The following is a 17,391-nucleotide window of genomic DNA, read 5'->3' as shown; positions in this document are numbered from 1 at the left end:
AAAAACCCCCCCGGCGCGCCGCCTGTAATGGTTGGGGGTAAAAGGGGTGGGGGAATATATCCCCCCGAGGGAGGAGGGGGGGCCCCTGGGCAGGGGCCCGTTGAGAGGAGCGTTGAGGGGTTTTGAAGTCCTTGTTGGTGGTTCCTGGGGTTGCTCGCCCCTGTTCCCGGGTGCTGTTTCCATCTGCTCTGCTGGCCCGGGGGGGGCTGTCGGCTCCAGCATGCGCTGTTTGGCGTGCCAACTGGGGCTTTGCCGCCCCCTCCTGGCAGCCGCCCTCTGTTCGCGCTTCTTTTTCTTTGGAAGTCCCTCCGTGACATTTGCCCGTCCCCCAGAGCCTGGTGCTGCCGGCAATGGGGGGCGCGGCCGCTGCGCCTCCGCCCGCTCGGGCACCTTCCTCGCCTGCCGTGGAACAAACGATGACATTATGGTGTGTGGTCGTGTGGTGTGTGGGGTGTGGTGGGTTTGCTTGGTGCTTGGTGTCGTGTGTCGCAGGCAGGCAGGAGGTCGTTCGTCCTCGAAGTGCCGACGACGACACCACAAACAATGTGCAAACTGAATTCAGCATCCGAAACATTCCTGCCCCAACGCAAGCACGTCGTTGCGTTGCGTTCTTGCGCGCACGCAAAACAGAAGTAACATAACAATAACCGCCAAGGTCGTTTGGGCTTGGGGCGGCCATCGTGGAGGCAACATGATGCAAGGGAAACATGGCAGCCAGCCAGCGTGCGTAGTGTTGCGCCAATGATCTGATCGCTTTGCTGCTTGCGTCTCCTTCCCCCCCACCTCTCTCTCGCCCTTCCCCCGTTCTTCCGTTGTGAAGCAGGCGATGCTCATTTCTTCAGAGCATTCACCCGCACAGAGCAGTGCCTGCTTGCCTGGGTGGCTTCTCTTCTTCTCGGCATTGATCGCTCTTCCTCCAGTCCAGCAGTCCATTGTCTCGGCGCCTTGGTTGGTTGGAGCCTTCAGTCGAAGCAAGCGAGCGGTAGCGACCACGCAAAGTAAGAACCAGGAACCAAGCACCAAGAACGGAAAGCGGATCAACTGCCAGCGATGCCCAAGAGCAAGATGGTGGATGTTTCTGCTGCGGCGCCTTGTCAGCGAGGCAGCATGCTGCTGTTGCTGCACATCGCCACTCTGATGATCCTGTGCACCCCCGCCCATGCGGTACGCCCACTTGATGAGCACCTTGTGAGCATAAACTTGCATCAGTGTGCTGGCTGTGGAGAAGCGATGCTTGCAGTCACCACACCATAGACCGCCGCCTCATTGCTATTCCTTTTGGCTTGCACTGCCATGCGTGTTTGCATGTTGACACGCCCAGCTGAGCACGCCTGCACCGACCTCACTCATCCTGGGGGAGCCCCTCTCAACGTCACAAGCCTTCGCCCTCGTAAGCACAGATTTGTGTGTGCATGCGTGTGTGTGTGTGTGTGCATGCGTGTGTGTATGTGCATGCGTGTGTGTATATGTGTGCGTGTGTGTGTGTGTGTGTGTGTGTGTGTGTGTGTGTGTGTGTGTGTGTGTGTGTGGGTGTGTGTGTGTGGGTGTGTGTGTGTGTGTGTGTGTGGGTGTGGGTGTGTGTGTGTGTGTGTGTGTGCGTGCGTGCGTGCGTGCGTGTGTGTGTGTGTGTTCCGCCTTCCACTCTGGCTTCACCTCACAGATCGCCGTCTCACGCACTCCGTCTTCAAACACATACTCCTGCAAACACACACACACACACATGCTGGCACAATCACAGCTGAATGGAAGCTGCGCCTTGTTTGTGCCAGCTGCCAGCGGCTACTATTTTGAGGCCGTCGACGATGAGCAGGCAGGCGGGATCCAATTCAGCGTTTGCGAACAGGATGCGTCATGCAAGTGCAACTCCCTCCGACCCTGCTCTGGTCAAGGTCAGAACTGTGTGCTTGTGTGCTTGTGTGCTTGTGTGATTGTGTGCTTGCGTGCTGTACGCACAATGAGCAAGCGACCTTCCTGCTTGTTGTTGCGTGAGGTGAGACACGTGCGCTTCTTCGCCTCACCAAAAATCGACTCATCATTGGTTCACTGTCGAAATGCCGTGGTGCGTCCTTGAACAGGTTGCTTGCAGGCAAGACCGTGCATGTCAGAGAGTGGCTTTCCGCACCAGCAGTGTCTCTCGTTGTCTTCATGCACACCGTACCCTGGTGACCTTCAAACCACCATTACGGTCAGTTGTCCCAAACCCCAGCCCTTACCATCCTGCACACACACACACACACACACACACACACACACACACACGCACATACACAGACAGTGTTTCTCACGCCGAGCGTGTCCTTCTTTCCTTCTGTTGTTGCTGAAATCAAATTATGCAGCTGCGCATGGAGTGTGACGGCGCCGATTTGACGGACCGGAGCGCACACGAGCTTGACCTGCTTGGTGGCCAATGGAAGGGCGCGCTGCTCTCACACTGTGGCATTGATGAGGTAATGGCATGACATGCAATGGCATCTCCCACCCTCTCCGTCGCACAACACGTACTTGTGTGTGTGTGTGTGTGTGTGTGTGCGTGTGTGCGCGTGTGTGCGTGTGTGTGTGTGTGTGTGTGTGTGTGTGCATGTGTGCGTGTGTGCGTGTGTGCGTGTGTGTTTATTTTTCCCTTTTTGCGTTTTCGCGCTTGATGCCCCCCCCACACACACATATATGGACACACGAAGAGCACTTCACATTGCATGAGCGTCCAATCAACCAATCCTCACATCAACTGACCTGTGTATTGCGTCGTGTGTATGTGTATGTTGGTTGGTTCACAGGACCTGTGTCGGTTTGGTGGCTCTTTGCCCGGCTCGCTCACCGCCGTGGATGCAACGTCCGCCACAATCCCTGTGTTCCATCCCAGAAACGGCCAGGCTGCTGCTGCGTGCATTTCACAGCACGGCAGCATCTCTGTCGAAGATTGTCAAGTGATGCAGGTCGTCTCCGACACCGCCACCACCACCACCACCACCACTACCACAACAACAACAACAACAACAACAACAACAACAACAACAACAACAACAACAACAACAACAACAACAACAACAACAACAACAACAACAACAACAACAACAACAACAACAACAACAACAACAACAACAACAACAACAACCGCGCCCTGTCCTGGGGATCCGTATGAGCCAAACGACGTGTGGACAGAGGGGAGCGAGCTGCCGGTTGCTCCCCATCAGGCCATCAAGGCCGTTCTGTGCGCACGCGACACAGACTTCTTCGTATACTTCATCTGCGCTGGCTGCACCGTATCCGTGACGGTCCAGTTTGCCGCAGACCCGCTCGATGTGCACATCACCCAGTACGGCGCTTATGGCAGCACCGAAGCCACGGAAGTGAGCCCCACTCGGTTTGCCTTCGCCTACACGAACGGCTCTGTATCGCAACACTTGTACCTGCGCATCCACCATCGCGCCGACAACACAGTCAACTACAACCTCGTCGTTCAGCTCTCGGGCTTGAACCCAAGCACCACCACAACAACAACAACCACAACCACCACAACTACGACCACAACCACCACCACAACCACAACAACGCCGTTGACAGTTGACCCATATGAGCCCAATGACGTGTGGACAGACGCGGCTGTGCTGCCCCAGACCCTCAACTATGAATTCAGCGCCATTGCGGATGCCTTTGACGACGACTTCTTCCGCTACAGCCTGTGCCTTGGGTGCACGACTGTCGTTGATGTGGAGTTTGTTGAGGATCCCGGGACGGTGGAGGTTGCGCTCTATAACTCGTTTGGCGGCACCATCGCCACCCAGCTGAGCCCCACCCTGTACTCCGTCGTCTATACGGCGCCCTCTGAAGGGTTTGAGAATGGCCTGAGCATGTTCCTCCGCGTGTTCCACGACAACGAGGGAAGCGTCATCTACCACGTCTCCTTGACCAACCCAACGACCACCACAACAACCACAACGACGGCGACCACCACAACAACAACTACCACCACTACAACCACCACCACTACCACCACTACAACCACTACCACGACCTCGACATTTGCACCAGGGTTCTGTGAGGGCTCAACGGAATTCGCAATCAACTGCGATTACAACCCCATCTCCCGCCATTGCGAGGCAGGCTACGTTTACGGCGCGCCGTGCGAGTCGTCTCTCAGCCTGCGCAAGGTGACCCACTTCGTCACCTTTTCTCCCAATGCGACAGAGATTCGCTTCGGGTACTTGCAGGAGGTTGGAGGCGGCGTTGGCGTGTCCCACGGCGCACACGTGTCCATGGTTGCTGATGCGCTGCGCGTTATCGGAGGCGACCTTCACTTCTACGAGACTGCTGTGGACAGCATCAACTTGGATGGCATTGAACGCATCAACGGAAGCATCATCTTCACACGCAGCCAGATTGGCAGCTTGCATTTTGGCGACACACTGCAGCACGTTGGCGGCATCATCTACTTTGACGGCAGCGAACTCAACACCGTGCACTTGGGCAGTGCTTTGCAACACATTGGCGACAAACAACTCACCATCCGCAGCTCCCGCATCACCAGCATCGACCTCGGCACTCAAACGCGGTTCCCCGGCTCCGTTTACGTGAGGTACAACAGCGAAGTGGAGACCCTCGATTTTGGGCAGGTGCAGGAGCTTGATGGCTCCTTCGAGTTGTCTAATTCAGCCCTTGGCACGCTGGACTTTGCCACTTTGAACCATATCGCGGGCGGCGTGCTCTTCTCTCACGGCGAGCTGCCCCTCCTTGACTTTGGGCAGGTCACGAAGATTGACGGCTGGGTGGAGTTGCGTGAAGATACCGTCATCAACCAGGTTCACTTCAACGGCCTGCAGTGGCTTGGCGGTTCCTTCTCTGCCCCCAACGGCCACCTCACCAGCATCACGACGGGCTCGCTGCGACACGTTGGCGGTGACTTTGACGCCTGCAACAACGCCCTCACCGGCGCCCTCCTGTTCACCGAGGTCCAGTTCATTGGTGGCGACATTTGCTTGGCCGACAACAACCTGAACGCGGTGGGCCTCAGCTCTCTCCGCAACATCTCCCAAAACCTGCACCTGCAGCGCAATCACCTCACCACTGTTGATTTTGGTGTGGAGCGTGTTCTCGGCTCCGTCGACCTTTCCTCCAATGACCTCTTCAGCCTTGAGCTGAACCTGCTGGAAATTGCAGGCACACTCGACGTCAGCAACAACGCGTTCCTGCAGTTCCTGAGCTTTGGCGCTGCATATCACATCCACAACATCCGTATCGTTGGCACCCGCCTACGCTCGCTTGATTTCTTTCCGCTGCTCACCGTGACTGGCGATGTTCGTGTGGAGAACAACCACGCCCTCACCTCCCTCGACTTCCACAGCCTGACGAAAGTTGATGGTGGCGTGTACTTTAACGGCAATCCAATTCGCACCGTGGCTCTCAACAAACTGGAGCGAGTTGGTGTCATCTCCATTGTCACATCAAACCTGACATCAGTGCGGTTTGGCAACCTCGTCGATGCCCCGGCTTCACCGTGGAGCAGCAACATTGGTCAGTTCTTCTTCAACCTCGTCTCTGGCAGCCTGTTTGGATCCTCCGATTTCACGCGTTTCTTCAACCCGGACGTGGACGAGGTGGAGCTGCTTGACCTTGGCCTGATCACCAGTGTTGGGTCTGATGTGTTCTTCAGGGACACCGCCATCCAAACACTGGATTTCGGCAACGTCGTCAGCATCACGGGTGGGCTGTGGCTCACCGACGCGACGATTGGTACTGCAGATTTCAGCGCTGTGCAGCGAATTGGGGGCGACCTCGGTCTCACTGGCACCAGCGCCGCCACTGGTCTGACGTTTGGCAGCCTCGAGTACGTCAAGGCCGTGATCCTGGACAACACGCTGCTGACAAGCTTCCGACTCGACGGCGTTAAGCGCATCAACGACAGCGTGGTCGCGCGGGGAACACAGCTGCGGTCGCTGGAGCTGCTTAACATTGAACGGATTGGCGGTATTGACATCTCCTCTGACTACATTGGCGACAACCCTCAGCTGACCGACGTGACCATCGACGCAGGCACCGTGGATGAAGACGTGCATGTATCTGGCAACATTGAGCTTGGCTCACTGGGCGCGCAGCTGAACTTGAACGTGCTGGAGATTGGTGGCAACGTGATTATCGAAGATAACCCTGAACTTCGGCACATTGCCTTTGAGAGTTGGACTGGCACGGCCATTGGTGGCAGCTTGTATGTGCGCGACTGCGACAAGCTGACTTCTGTTGGCATGCATCAAGTCAGGGCTATTGGCGACAGCGTGCACATTGAGGGAGATGCTGCGCTGACGGAAGTCGACTTTGGCACAACCATCGCTGCTGTTCCAGGCTACCTCAGCATCTACACCTGCAACAGCCTCACGCGCGTTGACCTCGGCCAGATCGAGACCATTGGTGACGCCATGCACCCGACGTTTGTGTTTGGCGCTGCCTTGGTTCTCACCGACAACCCAGTGATGCGCAGTGTCGTCTTTGGCGATCTGCACAGCGTTACTGGCGGGATTGAAATCGCCAACGCCGCCGTGACCTCCATTGATTTTGGGTCGTCCCTCTCCACCGTCTCGAAAGCCGTTCGCATTCACGGCTGCAGCAGCCTGACCAGTGTCGATCTTGGTGCCCTGCAGTCCATTGGCGAGGACTTGTACCTGGCAGACAACCCAGCGCTGAGAGCCGTTACAGACTTTGCTGGCTTGAACACAGTCAACAACATCATCATTTCGAACGCAGACATTCGCGTCCTCTCCCTGGCCGGGGTCTCGTCTGTGATGGGCGATATCAACCTGCGTGGAAACCTCAACTTGGACGCCATCTCATGCTATGGTCACGGCTCCTGCGTCTACTTTGATGAGGATGAGGAAGACCCTGTGCAAGTTTCCAACTGCAACGTCTGTTAGCAGCGTCGTGTGTGTGTGTGAGTGTGTGTGTGTGCTTTGATTGTGAGTGTGTGTGTGTGTGTATTCACGTTCCTGTGTGAGTTTAAGTGTGGTTGTTTGTCCTATGCACTCCACCCTGGCTTTGAAGTGTGCTCGCACGTAAATCATGTTTACGACGCCTGGGTGACGTTGCGTACTGTGTGGTAGTGCACCTTGTGTACCTTGTGGTTTTTGGAGCTTGGCGCTGAGAGGCAGCCCGGCCAAAGAAATGAAATGTAACAGAAGAGCAAATACGCAGCTGAATCAAGACACATAAAGTAATGTAACACCACTTCACCGACAGCACACAAACGTTGACTGCGAGGGAGAAGGAATGGATGGCAAGCAGTTCACGCGAAGCACGCCACCATATGAGCTGGCCAAGCAACCAACCAGCCAGCCGGCCAGCCATCCAACCAACTAACCACGCACATGCATCAGAGCTGTGTCGTAAAGTACCGTCCTTGGTTTGCTGCCTTGCGCACATCTCCATCTCCGCCAGACGCGCGGCCACGGCGGTCACCCTCGCGGTGTTGTGCGGAAGGTGGCGACGACGACGACGATGACGATGTTGGTGGTATGTGGTTGTCATAGGGCACCTTTCGTTCGCGGGGTGCAGCATGTGGGGGTGGGTGTGCTGGTGTCGCTGCTGGTGGTACTGCATGGCGGGGTTTGGGCGCGAGCTTTGGCCGCGGCTTCAAGGCCGGCTTTGCTGGGGGCTTTGCAGGCGCTGTTGCTGCTGTTTGCGTTGGGGACTGGGCTGGGGTGTATTCTTCGAGCGATGGCGGCGGTGGCGGTGGCGGTGGCATGGTGCCGTATGGATTGTCCCTGGCATCAGCGTCGCTCTCCCGATGGTGCTCGTCAGCCCCTTTCTGCCTTTGTTGTTGTTGTTGTTGTTGTTGTTGTTGTTGTTGTTGTTGTTGTTGTTGTTGTTGTTGTTGTTGTTGTTGTTGTTGTTGTTGTTGTTGTTGTTGTTGTTGTTGTTGCTGTCCAGGTGGCCGTTTTCTTTTCAGCACCCGGACGTTTGCAGCCGGAAACTCGCCCTGTGGTTGTTTGAAGGGAAGGCCAAGCAAATGAGTGCTTGCACGCGAGGGCGCACGGCACACACACACACACACACACGCACACAGACACACACAGACACACACACACACACAGACACACACACACACACAGACACACCCACACACACACACACAGACACACACACACACTGCACATACACGGTGTAGAGGGCATTCTCGTCATATCTCACCTCTGGGTTGTGACCGACACGACCAACCAGCCAACCAGTGCGGGAGCGACTCTGCGCAATGCGGCAAACGCATGCACTCGTGTGAGAAGGTGGAGGGGAAGCTTTTGTTGCTTGGCACGCCGTACACTTCGCATGTTGCGCTCCCAAACACATCATCGAACATGAATACACACAACACACTTGCCACACAACACGCACGAACAGCTGGCACATTAGCTCATGCGACCTTGTGAAGGACGGTGACAATATCTCCCTTTGCCAGAGAAATCTCCGAGGGAAGGGCAGCCGTGTATGGGGTGTGTGCTATTGCAGGCTGCGGTGCACGGCGCTGATGCAACAAAGAACGACCAGGCAAGCAGTGCCGGCGTGAAACTCGCGCAGTGACTTGTGTGCGTGCGTGTGCGTGCGTACGTGCGTGCGTGCGTGCGTGTGTGTGCGTTTGGGGGCGGGGGAGGTTCGAAGGCAACACAACACTGACGCGACGAAAAAACAAGCGCTTTGCATGTGGACTGTAGGCACGCATGCACACGACCAACAAAGCACACAGTGAACCAACCCAGCAAACAAACCAACAGAACAAAAGCAACTCAGAAACCACACAATCCACAATCCACATTGCAAACATTCCAAGCACTGCCACCTTGGGTGTTGGGCTCTTCAGAGCAGTGCGGTCGGGCGGCGTGAGCGGGCCGGCGTTCAGATGCGTTGTTGAGGTGTCGTGGTGGCGTCGACTCTTGCGCTGTCGTCGCCGTGTTGATCTGATGGATGACGTGCGAGTGGGTACAGCAGGCCGATGCTCATCACCATCACCGCCAGCAGCGGCACGGGCTTGCTGCTGTTGGCTTCGGTGCCGGCGCAGCGACTCTCGCAGCTCTTCTTTGGAGAGATCATAACCGGAGAGGTCCACGTGCTGTATCCGCAAGTTTGTTGGTCGTCGCGGTATTCTCGGCGCTGGTCCGGGCGGTTTGGTGCGTGGCTGTGGGGTGGGGGCTGCTGATGGTGGGGTGGTGCTGACCTGCGCATATTGTTGTTGTTGTTGTTGTTGTTGTTGTTGTTGTTGTTGTTGTTGTTGTTGTTGTTGTTGTTGTTGTTGTCTATGCTTGCTGTGCCTTCTTCGATGCGGAGACTTGCTTGCATGCCGGGCAGCCTGCAACCAGCACGCAGTGACAGGTGGGAGAGAGAAAGCGAGGGCATGGGGGTGTGAGCACACGTGAATGCGTGTGAGCGCGCATGTGGGCATACATGTGCGCGTATGCGTGTGCACAGGTGCACGTGACTGCGGCGGTGCACGTGTGGTGCAGAGGATAACACAACCGCATACACAAGGCACGTGGTAAACGTGCGTGTACACATAATGCAACTGTGTCAACGCACGTGCGAGACAGAGCCGCGTGGCGGTGGCGGCGCTGGGCGAGACGGACGCGGTTTCTCGGCGTCTGTCAGCGCACAGCAGCAAGAACCGTCACGCAAAGGGGCACCGGGATACGATGAGCTGACAAGTTTCCGGGAGGAAGAAAGGGGGCACACGCAGATTCGCACACACACGCACACACACACACACACACACACACACACGCACACACACACACACACACACACACAACTATGTCCGTGTCCTATGTGTGCTTGCAAGCAATAAAAGCCTGGCGCAAAGCGCACGTACTTTGTTGCAAAATGTGCTCGTAGTCGGTTTGATCTCTTGCATCGACTTGTTCATACACGTGCGATGTCTTTCCATCTCCCCTGGTCTTTCGATCGCCTTGCTCCTTTGTCGGCGCTTGCGCCTTATGCACACCACCACCGCCAACACCGCCACCATCACCTTCGTCACCATCCACTGTTGAATATCCACCAGTTGCTCCGTGCACACCGCCATCACCATCACCATCACCGTCAGCATGACTCGGGTGATCGGACGTCAGGTCCTCCGTTCCGCGTCGCGACGGGTTGATGCTGGCAACGCGCTCGTCCAGACTCTGCAGCACGCGGTGCTCGTGCGGCTCCAATTCACGCACGAAATCGCGATGAAACTCCCCAACCACATCAGCCTGTGGTTGTGTGTTTGTGTGAGTGAGTGAGTGAGTGAGTGAGTGTGTGTGTGAGTGAGTGAGTGAGTGAGTGTATGTGTGTGCGTGAGTGACATTGTGTGAGTGTGAGTGTGTGCGTGAGTGGCATTACGTGCGTTATATGTGTGTGTGTGTGTGTGTGACATGTCGCACCATGGCGGGAAGATAGCCATGCCAGTACGTGTCTTCATCAGAATGCTGCACAACGTAGATGACGTCGCCTTTCTGCTCACAAGAACGCACACACACACACAGATGTACACAGATGTACACAGACGCACATATGACGGGCAGGTGAGGTCTTACTTGTGAACGCGAGAACAACCGCAACGCAAAGGGTACATGCGCACTCAAGGCTTGCGCCTGCGTACAGCGCTTGCACATGCACAAGACGATTTCCACAGCACAAGAAAAAGGGTGGTGTGATACCTGGAACTGAAGGGCGCCCGGGCGTGGATCCACACAATCACAGCGCGCAATCACAGCAAACTTACACTCCTCGCCAGCCTGTTCGCACTTGTGCATGCATGTACATGTGCATGTTGTTGTGAGTAACATGCTTTGGACGCCGCACATGTCACAAATTTCACACGCACACACGCATTTGCACACACACACACATATTTGCACACACACACACACACACACAGTGGCAACCACGCAATCCTGTTCCTCAAATAACACCGCCACTTGCACCACTCGTGCAAACATCACACCATGTTCAGTGACGCATGTGACTTTGGCACACCTGTGTGGTCGGCAGAGGCGACGTGACTTGTCTGCCTTTCGCCATGTTGTCGTACACGGGGGCATCGTCGCCTTGAATGTACGCATCGAGTGTTGTTCGCGCTCCAACTCGCTCATATGCAAACTCACGCCCACCACGCCCCCTGCCGCTTGTGTTGCTGTCGTTGCTCCCTCTTCTCTCTGTACCATCACCATCGCTCTTTCCGCCAACGTGGCTTCCATGCATGCCAGCAGTCACTCCTTCTCCAACTCCCGCTGTTGTTACTGCTGCCTGGTCCTTGTGATCCCTCCGCGCTGGCGCATCCTTCCTTCTGCTAGTGCTGTGCGTGTCACGATGTGCTGGCGCGTTTGAATTGCGCGGCGCTGGAAATCCGTACACGGACTGCGGCACGCGCCGCCCCGCACGTGTTGTCACTGGCAACAGCGATGGTGGGAGTAGTCGTTGTGGTGGTAGTTGTGGTAGTGGTAGTGTGGTGGTGGTGGTGGTGGTGGTGGTGGTGGTGGTGGTGGTGGTGATGATGATGATGGTGGTGGTGGTGATGATGATGATGGTGATGATGATGGTGATGATGATGGTGTGGAGGTGTGAGCATGTGTGCAGCAGAACATGTACACGCGCGTGAGCAGGTGCTGTTTGAGTCACATACACTCTCGCGCGCATAGAGTGTGCTTCGCCCACCACACTCGCAGGAACTTGCTCACCACGAAAACCAGCACCAGCACCACCACCACCACGGGCAATCGCAGCGTACTTGAGCCAGCGGCGTCGGACGCGTTGGAGGAAAGAAGATCATCAGCGCTTCGGGCGCGAAACTGTTGGGAGAGAACGGGCGGCGCAGCAGCTGCTGCAAGGGTTGGCAGAGTTGCAAGTCAGAGGGGTGGTGTGGTGGTGGTGACCGCGGGAAAAGTGACATGAGGTGGCATTGGGAAATGAGAGGAGAATGGTATGGATGCGAGTGGATCGTGATGGCGGTGATGCACCAGTGTTGGTGTGTTAGATGAAGCACAGGAGAACCAATGATGCACGCAGGTGACACCGCCATGAAATGTGACACAGCAAAGCCACACGGAACGTACGGTGTGGCACGGTGTGTGGGGACGTTGGATGCGATTGCGACACAGAGGCCACGGAATAGTCTGCGTGTGTATCTGTGCTGTCGCCGCGACGCTGAAGCCGCTCCCTGCTCGCACTCCTGTTTCCAGAGCCGCTGCGCGTACATGTGAGTGCGGGTGAGTGTGTATGCGTGAGTGCGGTTGTGCGAGGGTTTGTGTGTGCCAAAGGAATGTCAGGTGAGAACGATAAATTAGCGTAGTGTGTAGTGCACACAGCCACGCATCTACCAGTTGCCATGACAGCAGTTCAGCCACAGCTCTGATGCTGTCAGCACGCCACTCACATGTTGTCTCCACCCTGAATGAGTGCAAAGAGATATTCAAGCTCGTCTTCGTCCGAGATCGCAGGCGGAGCATTCACATCCACATCTGTGTGTGTGTGTGTGTGGGGGGGGGGGGTGGTGTATGTGGGTGGGTGGGAGGAGGGAATGGGTGTGAGTGAGCGAAAGGTCGCGTGCGTGGGTGTGTGAGTCGATGTGGTTGCGGGAGAACAAACGCCGACATATCAGCAAAGCCGATTGAACCCACGCACATACACGTACACAGACACACACACACACGCACACACGCACATGACTCAAAAGTGTGCTCAAGGTACGCAACAGCACCTGCGAGGAAATTGCCCGGGAGCCAGCCGATGTCAATGCCGACTGCAAGCGCAATGTCGTGGCCGTCAGAGAGCGGGCTGATGTCCACAGATGTGCGCATGCACAGGCACCACCTACGTCACAGCCATCCGAGTGTATGTACATGGCCGTTGTGAGACAAGCAATTACAAGCGCCCGTGGATGTACACACGCACAGAGACATACCCACATCATGACAGACACACAGACACACAAACACACAAACACACAGACACACAGACACACACACACACACAGACAAGCAGACAGAAACACACACACACACACACACACACCCGTCCTCTGAGGTGTCGATGACGCGCACACGAACGCCCGGAGCGCCGCGGAGTTCGTCTGAGTCGCGCGGCTCAAACCGATACAGCATCTCCTTCACCGCCGCCGCTGGGTGGTGGTGGTGGTGGTGGTGGTGACGATTACGGGTGGAGGGAAGGATGGAAAGGGTGAGGAACGTGCACAACCATCTGTACACTCGTACACACACACACACACACACACACACACACACACAAACACACACGGCTGCATCGCATCACACCTTTGAGCCGTGGCAAGTCGGATGGCTTGAGGTCGATGCTGGATGGCGTGTCATCGTCGTCATCGCCATCATCGTCGTCATATGCACCATCGTCGGACACAAAGCCTGCGGCTGCGTTTAGACTGTCGTGAGATCCAGCAGCGCGAAGCCCAGCACCGCGTGCGGCAGCGCTGGGTGCGCGTGCGGGTCGTGGCTTTGGCCGTGTTGGTGGGCTGCCACCAGCTGATCCTGCGCCCTTGACGTCCTTGCTGTGCAGCACTGCTGTGGCGGCGGCTGTCGCAGGCTTTGCTGATGCCGTGTCTGCCTCAGTCCCACTTTGAGGGCTGGTGCGGATGGCGGCTGTTCGTGGTTTGGGACGGGGCTTTGGCCGCGGGCTCTGGGCTGCCTGTGCTTTTGGTGCCGTGGGCAGCGTGGGCTTGCACACTTGCGTGGGATCAACCTCCGTTTGCTGATCTGTCAGGGCGACGACGTGGGCCGCAGGGAACCAGCCACTGGCGTGTGATGTGGTGTCCTCGCCAAAGAACCAGCCATTCCGTTGCGCTTCGTTGACCTTGACGACATGCCCGACAATGAGTGCCAGCTCAGACTTCTTCGCAGGCAAGTAGTTCTCACAAACGCGCACAAATGGTGGCGGCTCCGCGTCGGCCGCGTCTTGCATGCTGGTGGAGGGGAGCGGGGGGAGCACTGGTGGTTTGTGCCACTGTTGCTGTTTGTTTGTTGCGTGAAGGTGCTGAAGAGCAACAAACGGAAGGTACTGAGGAGAGTGGCGACCTTGGCTCTTGCGCGGGTCGCCCTGTGCTCCTCTGCCTCGCTCACTCTGCAACTTTGGATCGTAGGTAGGCCGCAGGGAGCAGGGGAGGGTGGAGGAAAGATGCCAAGCAAGGCAAGCAAGCAAGGCAAGCAAGAGAGCAAGGTAAGCGAGCGAGCAAGGAAGGGCCAGCTGCGAGGGTTTGTTGTGTTTGTCGTCTTGGTTGGTCTTTGGTGGACGGGATTGCCGAATATTCACAGAAGTTTTCAGCCATTTCTCCATAACCACCTCACTTTCTTTCTGATTGTGGTGTGCGCTCGCGACCTCCTTCTGCATCGTCTTAGCCTTTCTTTGCGTGTCATACACACAGACGGACACGTACGCGGCTTGCTTTTGTGTTGAGGTAATCGCGGCCTTGAAGGTGTGCCAGCAGCCATGACGTCGAAGAGCGGTGCCTTCTTCATGGACAATGAAGCCGTGAGTGCCATCGGCTGCATGCGCGTGGTGAAACGAGTCGGGGAGAGGGAAAGTGGTTGTTGTTGCTTGCTTGTTTGCTTGGCTTGGCTTGGTGCTCGTGCTCTGTCGCCGCTTTGTCGTGCAAATATGTGCCTGGGCGTGGTTCGGGCTGCTCGTGGTGTTGGAGACGACAGAAGTGTTTCTCATGACCACACACTTACGCACGCGCCGTTCACAGGAGGAAGAAGAAGATGAGAACTACGAGCCTGGAGCAGGGGGCAGCGATGACGACGACGACAACGGTACGAACAATCGTGAAACAGAAAAAGGGGAAGGAGGGCAGTAGCAGTGGGCACACACACACATACACTCACACACACACACACAATTCAGCACACACACATAATTAAACACACACACACACACATGCACAGTTGCACACACCCACGCGCACACACAGTTGCCCCCACTTGACTCGCATTCATTCATGCTCCTGAATTCACCTTGCCACCATTCACTTGTCGTGTGGGTACTACTCTCCCAACACATAAAACAGAGGGCGACGATGAAATGGCCGACTTCATCGCAGAGGGCGATGCAGAGGAAGAGGAGGATGAGGACGTTCGTCGCGTCAAATGTGAGCACCACCATCACCACCCTGCTGGCCAATGGATTGCAAGCACCCACACTGCCCTCCAAATCAGTTGCGCAGGGCAAGCCGTCATTCTCACACAACGCGTGCACATTCGATCCCTGCAATCCCCCACCTCTTGTGCCGTGTTTTGTTGTTGTTGTTGTGCCTTTCCCACGCCACCACATTGCAGCCAAGCTCGCTGACGAGGAGCAGATGTTGACGGAGGACGATTATGAGCTCGTCCGTGAGCGCCTTGGTGAAGCAGGCCTCAAGCGGCTGCTCGCCGGTCGGAAGGTGTGTACTTGTGTATGCATGCGTGTGTGTGCACATTGTGCATGTGAATACGTTGCTGATGCTCTCCGACTTGCGTGCCTACACCCTCTCTCACAGTTGTGAACCATGTTTGCGCCCCTTTTGCTGACCTTGTTGTTGTTCTCATGTGCTGCTTGTGCTGCTTGTGCGTGCTTTCATCCGATTACAGCGCAAACTGAAAGCGCACGCGGACGACGAGGACGAGAGCGACGAAGAGCTTCGTACGTACTGCATCCTCGACACAGCATCAGTGCACACGTTACACGGCATCGAAAGACAGTGTTCTCTCTGGCTTTGTGCGCTCACGCATAACCGTTGGGGGGATTTGAGAGTGTGCGACACAACGCGCCTTTGTACTCACTGCCTTACCCCTCCTTTTGCTGCTTCCTCCAATACAGCCACGAAGCCGCGCACTGTGGCGGACTTGAAGAAAGATCTGTTTGATGAACCCGCCGCACAGGCCCGCGGTATGCGCGCATGCATGTGTATGGTGATGGCATATAGCGGGATGCCGTGTTCACTGGTGATGGTCGTGCTTGTGGTGCTTTATGAACTTCATCATGAACCATATGTCAAAGCATTACCAGCACCACACACACACACACACACACACACACACACACACACACACACACACACACACACACACACACACACACGAAACATACAACACAAGTACGCGTGTTGTGCAGTAAGTGCTCACTTATCCCTCTGCCGTGCTTCCTCTTGATTCGTTGCAGCGAAACCGCGCGCCACGTTCCTGTTTGATGAGGACGAGGACGAAGAGGATGAAGAGGTAGAGGAGGTGCCAGAGGTGCGTTCTTGCTCCTGTCATTCTTTTCGATGTGTGAACTGGTTGGTGTTGCACTTTGTGTGTGGATGTGTGTGTGTGTGTGTGTGTGTGTGTGACGGCGAGGTGTCGCTCGCTATGGAACCATCAACGTCGCTTACTCAGTCGATGCGCTCTCCTCGTTTCACCCACCGTCCAAACCATGCCTCAAACCATGCACCCCACGCAATCGCACACATGCACTCCACCACCATCACCACCCCCCCCCCCCAAATCAGCGACAGCCGCGGCGCAAGCGGACGGCAGCCGGTCGGCGCGACGATGACGACGAGGCGGCGCTACTGGCCAGCGAGGGCGCCGTGCTGCGCTATGCCGACGAGGACCTGTACGCGGAGGGCGAGGAGGTTGAGGCTGAAGCAGCCATGTTCCCGCCAGCCAAGATGCCAAAGCGCACGCGCGCGCAGTTTGAGCCCATTGAGCTTGAGGAGGCGCACATGACTGCAGAGGACAATACCATCCGCATGCAAGGTACGTTGATGTCGCCTGGCTGGCTTGTTGAAGGGGTGCTGCGTCCGCTTGCTGTGTGTGTGTGTGTGTGTGTGTGTGTGTGTGTGTGTGTGTGTGTGTGTGTGTGTGTGTGTGTGTTGGGGGGCTAAGAGGCGCAGGGAAAGTTGCGCTGTTGTTACTGCCATCCTATTGCCAATACGCCGACTTCCGCTCTTCCACCATCATCGCCACCTCCATCTCCGTCTTCATCCCTCACATCACCACCGCTGCCCGCCACCGCCATGCTGCTTGGTGCTGCGTTCGCCCTGTGCAGACCAGCCTGAGCGCGTGCAGCTCAAGTTTGGCGGGGAGTTGCGTGAACCCCCGGAGCCGCAGCTGGTGGACGCGGAGGCCGACTGGATCTACGCGACCCTCTACGACGCAAACTTCAACGCCACCCGCCGCATCACACAGTGGTCCGTGCGTGCGTGTGTGTGTGTGTGTGTGTGTGTGTGTGTGTGTGTGTGTGTGTGTGTGTGTGTGTGTGTGTGTGTGTGTGTGTGTGTGTGTGTGTGTGTTGCTGTGTCCGTCTGTCTGTGTCTGCATCTGTGTGTGTGTGTGTGTATCTGTGTGTGGCGGTGTCTGTGTGTGTGTGTGTCTGTGTGAAGGCCGTGTGTGTGTGTGT

The 17,391-nt window shown here is 56.4% G+C and overlaps 3 protein-coding genes across 3 annotated transcripts in view; 2 read left to right on the top strand and 1 right to left on the bottom strand.

The window, feature by feature from the left end:
- Positions 1-1,050: 1,050 nt before the first annotated feature.
- PTSG_04227 (uncharacterized protein) lies at positions 1,051-6,899 on the top strand (the record flags this gene model as incomplete). Its single annotated transcript, XM_004995066.1, has 8 exons — positions 1,051-1,164; positions 1,322-1,390; positions 1,739-1,889; positions 2,076-2,185; positions 2,337-2,447; positions 2,775-2,830; positions 2,934-3,133; positions 3,160-6,899. 8 exons carry the CDS (start codon positions 1,051-1,053, stop codon positions 6,897-6,899), a joined length of 4,551 nt encoding a protein of 1,516 aa, XP_004995123.1.
- Positions 6,900-7,354: 455 nt separating this feature from the next.
- On the bottom strand, positions 7,355-14,297 carry PTSG_04226 (uncharacterized protein; the record flags this gene model as incomplete). Its single annotated transcript, XM_004995065.1, has 15 exons — positions 13,281-14,297; positions 13,021-13,126; positions 12,707-12,819; positions 12,383-12,467; positions 12,063-12,193; positions 11,738-11,830; positions 10,987-11,399; positions 10,668-10,754; positions 10,392-10,463; positions 9,836-10,220; positions 9,547-9,608; positions 8,813-9,319; positions 8,399-8,500; positions 8,173-8,223; positions 7,355-7,960 (listed from the first exon to the last, which is right to left on the bottom strand). The coding sequence occupies exons 1-15, from the start codon at positions 13,936-13,938 to the stop codon at positions 7,355-7,357; spliced, it is 3,471 nt and encodes a 1,156-aa protein (XP_004995122.1). The 5' UTR covers positions 13,939-14,297.
- PTSG_04225 (uncharacterized protein) overlaps positions 14,298-17,391 on the top strand; it is a 14,595-nt gene continuing 11,501 nt past the window's right edge. Inside the window, exons 1-9 of the mRNA XM_004995064.1 lie at positions 14,298-14,505; positions 14,723-14,786; positions 15,041-15,121; positions 15,309-15,412; positions 15,600-15,651; positions 15,829-15,897; positions 16,171-16,244; positions 16,499-16,748; positions 17,041-17,182. Coding sequence (XP_004995121.1) covers positions 14,464-14,505; positions 14,723-14,786; positions 15,041-15,121; positions 15,309-15,412; positions 15,600-15,651; positions 15,829-15,897; positions 16,171-16,244; positions 16,499-16,748; positions 17,041-17,182 — 878 coding nt within the window. The 5' untranslated portion in view covers positions 14,298-14,463. The remainder of the gene's footprint in view (positions 14,506-14,722; positions 14,787-15,040; positions 15,122-15,308; positions 15,413-15,599; positions 15,652-15,828; positions 15,898-16,170; positions 16,245-16,498; positions 16,749-17,040; positions 17,183-17,391) is intronic.

Source organism: Salpingoeca rosetta (assembly GCF_000188695.1).
Source record: "Salpingoeca rosetta unplaced genomic scaffold supercont1.9, whole genome shotgun sequence".
Taxonomy (NCBI): Eukaryota; class Choanoflagellata; order Craspedida; family Salpingoecidae; genus Salpingoeca; species Salpingoeca rosetta.
The sequence above is the reverse complement of the archived record's forward strand: the minus strand, read 5'-3'. Positions and strand labels throughout refer to the sequence as shown.